Below are 8,444 nucleotides of genomic sequence, written 5' to 3'. Positions count from 1 at the left end.
ACCCAAAAAGCACTAGTCTTTGGAAAACAGATAGACAGTTAATTATAAACATACATTTATCATGCGTCCTAGCAATCCTACACTTATGCATTTTCTTAAATGACATGAAAATGTATGTTTACACATAACCATATCATGTTAAAAATGAATATTATCTAGAGATAGCTTACCGGCCCACCAAAGTCTGTGAGTAAAAAAATAAATACAGATCCAGAAAAGATAACCTAGTATGATGCACAGTGACTAAGTAAGGACCAGCTACCAGTATTATCCAAGGACATTCAAAAGGCAGATGTAGACAAGTTGAGGTGGGATGTGCAGAAAACAGGTGAGTACAACTAGGGAAGACCAATGCATTCTGTGGATGAGTGAGTTTCAGTAATGATTAGAATCATTATGTCATTGTTAAAGGCCAAATATGTTATTATCTTACCCAGGTGTGGGTAAGATTCATTACATGTTTCATTCATTACACTTGCATTGAATACTCATCCTATTTAGGTGCTGTGCTAGATTCTGGACATACAACAAATTAGAAAACTGAAATAATTTGAGACGAAATCTAGTTTATAGATGCTTGTAGGAAAGAATGACAAACTATATGTATCTATACATACATAAATGTCCACAAACACATAAATTGCCATACATATTTTGAAGAGAAGCAAAACACACTTCAGAGATAAAAATGAGTGACATAAATTAGACTGAGTGTTCAGAAGTCCTCTCAAAGCAGACATCACTGGAAATTGATATTTGAACAGAAAAATCACACAATTAAGAGGAGTGAGCCAAATGAAATATTGGGGAAAAAACAGGGTGAAGATCCTGAAGCCAGAAAAATCCGTAATGTATTTGAAGACCTGAAAGGGTAATCAGGTAGCTAGGGAAGAGGGAGCTGAGGGAGAAGAGGTATGAGTCTATGTTGGAGAGGAAGGCAGGGAAGAATTTTGTTTAGCCTTATAAAGTATGGTGAGGCTTTGAATTTTATCTTAAGGGCAATTGAGAATTTCTCATGTTTTTATAAAATGGTATATACAATTCAGATTTCAAATACATTACTTTATATTTTGTGTGGAAAATATATTAGAATAGAATGAGAGTAGGAGAAAGGAATGTGGGTAGAATATTATTATATTAATCCAGTTGAGAGATGTTGGCAATTTACATCAGGGTAGAAACATTAAAGTGAATAAGAAATAAATTGATTCAAGAATATATTTTGTGAAAAGATTGGCATACATTAATAGTTGGTCACGATTATGAGTGGAAGAAAAGGAAGCAAAATAGAATATTTAAAATTTTCTAGAAGAAACACAGGGAAACAAAAGCATCAAGATTTCATGGTTAGAAATTTTAAGAAATCAATTTTGACATGTTAAGTTTTAAATTATTAAGAATTACAATCCAGGCACTGTTGATAAGTGGGAAGTTGAATATATAAGTCTAAATCTCAGAGAAAAAATGTGGTTTGGAGATAAAAATTTAAGAGCCCTTGTGATAGACAGAGATCGTATTTAAATCCATAAGAATAACTCTGAGTATCTAGGGATATAGCACAGCAGGACAACGAAGGCTGGGAAAGACTCACCAGAAAGATAAGAAGAAAATTGGGAGGTAATGATGTCATGAGATTTAGGGAGACTTAAGGAGTAAAAGCTAAGAGAGTTGAGGAATAAAAACTGGTCGTCTTGTCAAGAGTTCAGGAGAGAGGAAGGAAAAGAAGTTTCTGATGAATTTGGCAGCATGGAGGTCAATAATGGCCTTCACAAAATATTAGTTGGAAGGTCTGAGCCAAAATAAGATTGGAATAAGCTGAGAAGTGAATATGAAGTAAAGAAGAGGAGATATGGTGTTTTGAGAAGTTTGACTGGAAAAAGGAGCAGAGAAATTGATCTCTAGCTGGATGCATATTTGTGGCCAAGGAAATATACATGCTTATTTTTTAAAAGAAGAATGTAGATACTAAAATATTCTTAAATGCTGACATAAGTGATCAAGTAAAAAATGGAAAAAGTAGAGATGTAGAAAATGAGAAAACCATAAAGAAATGAAATATTTGAAGAGGTGAAAGGAAGTGAAATTCAGAGCACGTGTGATGATGGGAAGATTATTCAAGGCCAAGCTAAAGGGACATAGAACTTTTATGAATTGAACATTGAGGTGAGAAAGGACATTGGAAGAAAGTCAATGGTGAGCAACACTAGCTTTATCTCTCTTCTGGAAGATGGTCCTCCTGATGCCTTTAATGACTTCCTTGTTACGAAGACTGTAGATAATTGGATTGACCATTGGTGTTAGTACGGAGTAAACTACAGCAAGTGTTCGGTCAAGGGTCAGTGAATAGCTCTTCTTTAGCCGCACATACATGAAGATGATGCTCCCAAAGAAGATGAGGACTACAGCAAGATGTGAGGCACAGGTAGAAAAGGCCTTCTTTCTTCCCGATGCTGTTTTTATCTTCAGCACAGCCCCAGTGATCCTTGCATAAGAAAACATGATAAAGAGGAAAGTGATAAGAATTATGAAAGCATTAGTGGCAAAGTCCACCAGAATGTTAGTGGACGTGTCCTTGCAGGCTAAGCTCAGCAAAGGTGGAAAGTCACAGAAAATGTGTTGGATTTCATTGTAAGCACAGAATGGGAGCTGGGAGACCAGGATGACCTCAGAAATGGGACACAGGAAGCCACAAATCCAACAAGCAGCAGCCATCTTGGCACAGAGTGTGGTGGTCATAATTGCAGGGTACTGGAGGGGCCGACAAATGGCCAGGTATCTATCATAGGCCATGGCTGTAAGAAGGTAGCATTCAGAAGCTCCCAAGGAGTGGAAGAAGTAGGTCTGAAGGAGGCATCCTGCAAAAGAAATGGTTTTCTTCTCACTGAGAATATTAGCTAGCATCTTAGGGATAGTGGTAGCTGTATACCACAACTCCAAGAAGGAAAGAACACTGACAAAGTGGTACATGGGTGTGTGCAGAGCTGCATCCAGTCGGATGACTGAGAAGATGAGCATGTTGCCACAGATGGTGAACAGGTATGCCAACAGCAGCAGGACAAAAAGCCAGCCCCTGACATAGCCCACACTGGCAAAGCCAAGGAACACAAATTCAGCCAGGCTTGAATGGTTGTGTTGATCCATGGGAGGCTGAGGTAAAGAAGGAAAGAAGAAAACATTGGATTGATATGACTGCTGAATCCAGCCAAAACTTCATTTCTCTCTCCCTCTTTTTAACTTAAAAGTAGCACTAAAATTACTACTATTACTCTCACTACTATTACTATTACTGTAAAAATAGTAATAGCTAACTCTTCTTAGCACTTAACTATTCATCAAACATTTTTACAAGTGTCTTGCATTCAATATTTACTTAATTTGTATACTTCAATGAGATAAGCACCATTGTTTTGCCTATTTTGCAAATAAGAAAATTCAGGAATAGAGAGAAAGAAACAATTAGAAGACTTTTCTATTTCCTATAGATACTATTTCAAGGAAACAACATTTAGACCATCCTCAAACATTCTAGCTCTGTACTGTATGACTGTTTCCAAACATTCTAACTCCTCTTCCCAGGTCATAGTTTTTCCTTCAGTTAAGTCTTAAAGAGTGAATTTTGGGCATGAGATTAATATAGTAGCAAATCTTTTCTTATTGTTCAGTTCAGTTCATATTTATTGAACAAATATGTGTCAGGTAGAAAGAACATAAAATTCAGCAACGTACAGTCTCTGCCACCAGAAAGCTTACAACCCTATAGAGAAGCAGCCATCTCAATAGGATTTGTAAAGTACGGAACACTTCAGAGTGCCTGAGAAGTGGCTCATTTCTCAGGCCCGGATGACTGAAAAAAAACTTTTAGAGGAAGCCCATAAGATGAATTTTCCAAGAAGATCTGGGATCAGCTATGTAAACGAGAAAAAGAAATATTTCAGACAAAAATAAAAGCACTGAGCAGCAAGCAGCCCACGTTAAGGAAACACATGTTCCCCTCTATGGTAAGCAAACTGGGAAAGCTCACTCAGTGCTTTAAGACCTTAGCTCCATAGATGTAGGGCATAACTGAAGAATGTTTGCTAGATGAGTGACCTGGTCAGATGTAGACTTTTAAAACATAACTAAAATTTAGCTATTCTGACCTCAAGCTCGGAGATGAAGGTGTGAATTTGCCTTGTGGGTACTGCTGACGGGAAGATGGGTTAGGGTGGTTAGCGTGTTTGGTGTAAGAATGCAGATTCGGCCGGGTGTGGTGGCTTACGCCTGTAATCCCAGCACTCTGGGAGGCCAAGGCGGGCGGAAGTCAGGAGATGGAGACCATCCTAGCTAACACGGTGAAACCCCGTCTCTACTAAAAAATACAAAAAAAAACTAGCCGGGCGAGGTGGCGGGCACCTGTAGTTCCAGCTACTCCTGAGGCTGAGGCAGGAGAATGGCGTGAAACCAGGAGGCGGGGCTTGCAGTGAGCTGAGATCGCGCCACTGCACCCCAGCCTGGGCGACAGTGCGAGACTCCATCTCAAAAGAAAAGAAAAAGAATGCAGATTCAAAAACAAACTTGATAAGTGGCAATAAACATGCATCTTGTGTTTTCATAAAATCAATTATATAAATACAGGTGAAAAGTATATAGCTGGCTTGGTGAAATTTCATACAAAATACTATTCTAATTATTCTTAACCAAAACGTGTAACAGATGCAAAAAGAAAACAACAAAAATCACAATGCAACTTTAAATGCATAAAATGGCAACCAGTGCCAGTCACACCAGACCCTGTGTAGATCATACTGCAGTTGAAGAGAACTGCCCAATTCTAGTTATCATACTGACAAACCAGTCTCTTGCTTATTTTCATCATCCTAACACTCGTCACAATGGCTGTCACATTAAAAGTATTCAATAAGATATTAATAACCAAACGAATTAATTTAAACAATTCATTTAATAATTAGTAGACCAATACTTTCCCTGCACCTCTACCGCTCACCCAACACCGAGCATTTCTTTCAAACTCAAATGCCCTGCAGTAGAAATAAACTTCTTGGCTTGATATTTTAGAATTTGAAATTCATTGGAAGCAGTTGACACTTAAAAGACCCTTCTTGATTCTCTTCTAAACTAAAGAGACTGTACATTCACCTCTCCAATTACGGGAGACAGATATGTTAAAAAAGAAATTCTTGCTTCATTACATTTCATTTTCTTCCAAGTCATCTCTCTTCTTTTCTCCATCTGGGAACTGCTTCTCATCCTTCAAAATCAGATCAAATCTTAACTCCTTAAATATACTTCTACTGAATCCCTCAGAAAAAGAATTATACATTCCTTTTCTATGCCCTCATAATATTTACATTTAGCACATTGTTACCTTTTTAACAAGTCTGTCTTCCCCATAAATTGTTAAGATCTTTGAGAGCAAATGTAGTACTTCATTAATTATTATATATTTTCCTGCTGATGCCTGGAACAGTAAGCATAGAATTGTGAACTCAATTAATGTTGTATTCTAGCCTAAATTTAAGTTACATTTTCTCTATTGCACCTGAACACATCCTTTTTGTTGTCTTCTTAGCAATTTAAAGCTTACAGTATTCTAATAAACTTAGCTTCTCAAATTTAGTCTGGCCTCAATTTTCCCTAATCCTGTTGAAAGACCCATCATTGCTCCCCCTGACTCAGAGAAATTAAATTCAAGAAATAGTTTTGATCATCTTTTGTGTGCAAGGAACTGTTGTTGGTAATGTTTCCCCTTTATACCAGTTAGATTTTCTGATGCCAACTGTATTTGTAGATCAAGTAAGGTCTAGCAAACATAATAATTTCAGGAGCACCCTAAAGGCCTCTGGACCCCAAATTATTGCATGACCAAATGTCTTTACTCTTCCAAATAGAAAATCTGTGTAAGGCCTTCTCTAGGATAAGCGTTTTCAAATGCAGCTTCTCCTGAGAGAATACAATATAAATGCTCCTCAACTTACAAAGGGGTTACAGCCAATAAACCTACCATAATGAAAATAAGTTGAAAATGCATGGAATATACCCAAACATCCTATGTTAGCCTAGCCTCCCTTATGTGTGCTCAGAGAACTTGCATTAGCCTACAGTTGGGCAAAATCATCTAACACAAAGCCGATTTTATAATAAGGTATTGAATATCTCATGTATTAATCTGTTGAATATGTATTGCTTTCATATTACTGTAAAGTAGAAAAAATGTAAGTAGAATTATCGTTCATTGGAGACTGTCTATACGTCTTTAGATGTTCTCAATCACAGCCTCTATTTTACAAATAATTGTTTAAGAAACCTCTACTTTCTACCATCTGTGTCAGCACTTGACCAATCTGTGACAGCACACACATAAGATAATTTCTTGTCTCTCAACGTTTTAAAAGCAAATGTTTGCTAAACTCTTGGTTGTAGAATGAAGTAAGAATCAAATGGAGGGAATGGTGGACAAGATGGCCTTCAAAGTCTCTTCCAAATCTGATACTCTAAGATTATCAAAATTGAATTATTTCAAGTCCCAGTTGCTTAACTCACATTTTCACTAAACTAATTGTTGGATTTCAAAGTAGTGCCTGTTTTCAAGTCCCTTATTATCAGTCCCACCTTTGCAATCCCTGATCAATACAGTTAATGTGCCCCCTAGTTCACCTACCAACCACTGAACATCATTCAGTGTCTGCTTTGATCTTGCCTGGATCAGTATATGTGTGGGAGATGGACACTGGATCTATAAGCCCTTTCTCCTTTATAGCAAGTCTCATCCTCCTGAGGCAGAGTCCCCAGAGCTAACACTAACTGTTTTGCCACAGTGACAGAAGGAAGGGAGACCTCCAACCCCAGAGGCAGGTGAGAATCAGGCTCAGGAGAGACTCCTGGGAAGCCAAGTTTACCTCTCACCTGCCGAGGTGGGCTCAGAAAAGTCTTTCCCAAATGTTTGCTATCTCATCACCCTCCTTTGCCACTCCTATTCCCTCATCACTAGTGACTTCCGAACCTAGACTCTTGGGCTCTGGATCTGAAAACATGACCCTAATCCTCCCAACACTCTTCTCACAAACACATGCACTCTCACATTTCTTGACTCGCCTCAGAAATCCAAAGAGACACTGTTTCCCCTCATCATTTTAGCCAATTACTTTTCCTGATAATGTGCTGAATCCCACCTAATACTCTTCCTTTGAGAAGCCTCTCTGATAAGAGCTGCCTGTTGTTAAAACAAACAAACTGGGGTTGTGGAGCTTCAGAAACCTTAATTTGAATTGTAGTTCCAATTAAAGACCTGTTTACCTGACCATTTGCCAAGCAACACATATTGTTCTAAGCACAATGTATGTACTAATACAGTCCTCACAATTACTCTATGAGGTTAGTATGACTGTTGTTCCCATTTTACATTTGAGAAAACTGAAGTACAGAGAGTTCAATAATGTGTACAAGCTCATACAAGTGCTCTACAGAATTATAAACCCAATCACTCTGACCCCAGAGTCCATGATCATCACCTCTAAGCTCCACTGCCTCGGAAATGTTCCTAATGGTCAAAGGAGCATAACCAACATCACATTACCGTAATGTGTTACCTCTTTTAAAGTCTGTGCTCTTAACTACTACTCTTTACCTATGTACCCTCAGGCAGTTGTGTATTTATTTGAACCAGTATTTTATTATGTATAAACGTGTGTTGTGAGAATTCAGTAAGATAAAATGTAAACACTAACTACAATAGTTTTAAAGTGTGTTAGTTTACATTTCCCACTTCATGTTGCAGATGTAGAATACCTGTTTGGCAACTAAACTTCTTCAAATAATTAACTTTGCCTAAGTGACTTAGCATCTCACAGCCTTATTTTCTTTACCTTTAAACTGAACATATTTGGGTTGCTTTGAGAATTAAATGACAGGACATGGCCTTCCAGCAAAATAAAGGAACATACCCATAATCTAACAAAATTAGGTTTATTGACTCACTGCAATGTGGGTGATCACACACCACTGGAGTTGTGGGACATTTCTGTAAGAGAGTGTTAGATAGAAATTATTACAGGATGTGAGCTCACATTAGGTGAGGAGGAAGGGTTCAAGAAAGCTAAGCTTGCTCTGGATTTGGTCCTGTCAATTACTAGAAATAATTCCATGATTAGGTATCTTAATGAATCTATTTATTAAGGTAGACTAAATCTGTAATTGAGAAATATCATATCAGTCACTCATTTTAACTAGAAAACTAAATATATTTTTCTGATTGTACAGTCTTATATGTAATTAGACAGGATTATTAAGTGGTATTTTTTTTCCTCTCACTTCATTGTGGTCACAGAGTGACTTTGTCTGATGTTGGTATTCTGTGAGAATATCATGAGCTAGCTTGTGTTTTGCTCAGATAAAATATATAAAGAGCAAAATATAAAGTCTTGTACATAGTAAGTGATCCATAAACT

General features: G+C 37.5%; 1 protein-coding gene and 1 pseudogene across 1 annotated transcript; both read right to left on the bottom strand.

The window, feature by feature from the left end:
• Positions 1 to 8,444, bottom strand: part of LOC105498130 (olfactory receptor 6K3-like) — a 192,457-nt pseudogene that overhangs the window by 35,891 nt on the left and 148,122 nt on the right.
• On the bottom strand, positions 2,078 to 4,525 carry LOC112429502 (olfactory receptor 6N2). Its single transcript, XM_024798059.2, has one exon. It carries the CDS (start codon positions 3,139 to 3,141, stop codon positions 2,188 to 2,190), a length of 954 nt encoding a protein of 317 aa, XP_024653827.2. The 5' UTR covers positions 3,142 to 4,525; the 3' UTR covers positions 2,078 to 2,187.

The sequence above is a fragment of the Macaca nemestrina genome, chromosome 1 (genome assembly GCF_043159975.1).
Source record: "Macaca nemestrina isolate mMacNem1 chromosome 1, mMacNem.hap1, whole genome shotgun sequence".
Lineage (NCBI taxonomy): Eukaryota > Metazoa > Chordata > Mammalia > Primates > Cercopithecidae > Macaca > Macaca nemestrina.
This window is presented reverse-complemented; position numbering and strand designations above follow the sequence as displayed.

Coding starts and splice junctions, on each gene's coding strand:
- LOC112429502 (XM_024798059.2), bottom strand. CDS start 3,141: ATGGATCAACACAACCATTCAAGCCTGGCTGAATTTGTGTTCCTTGGC.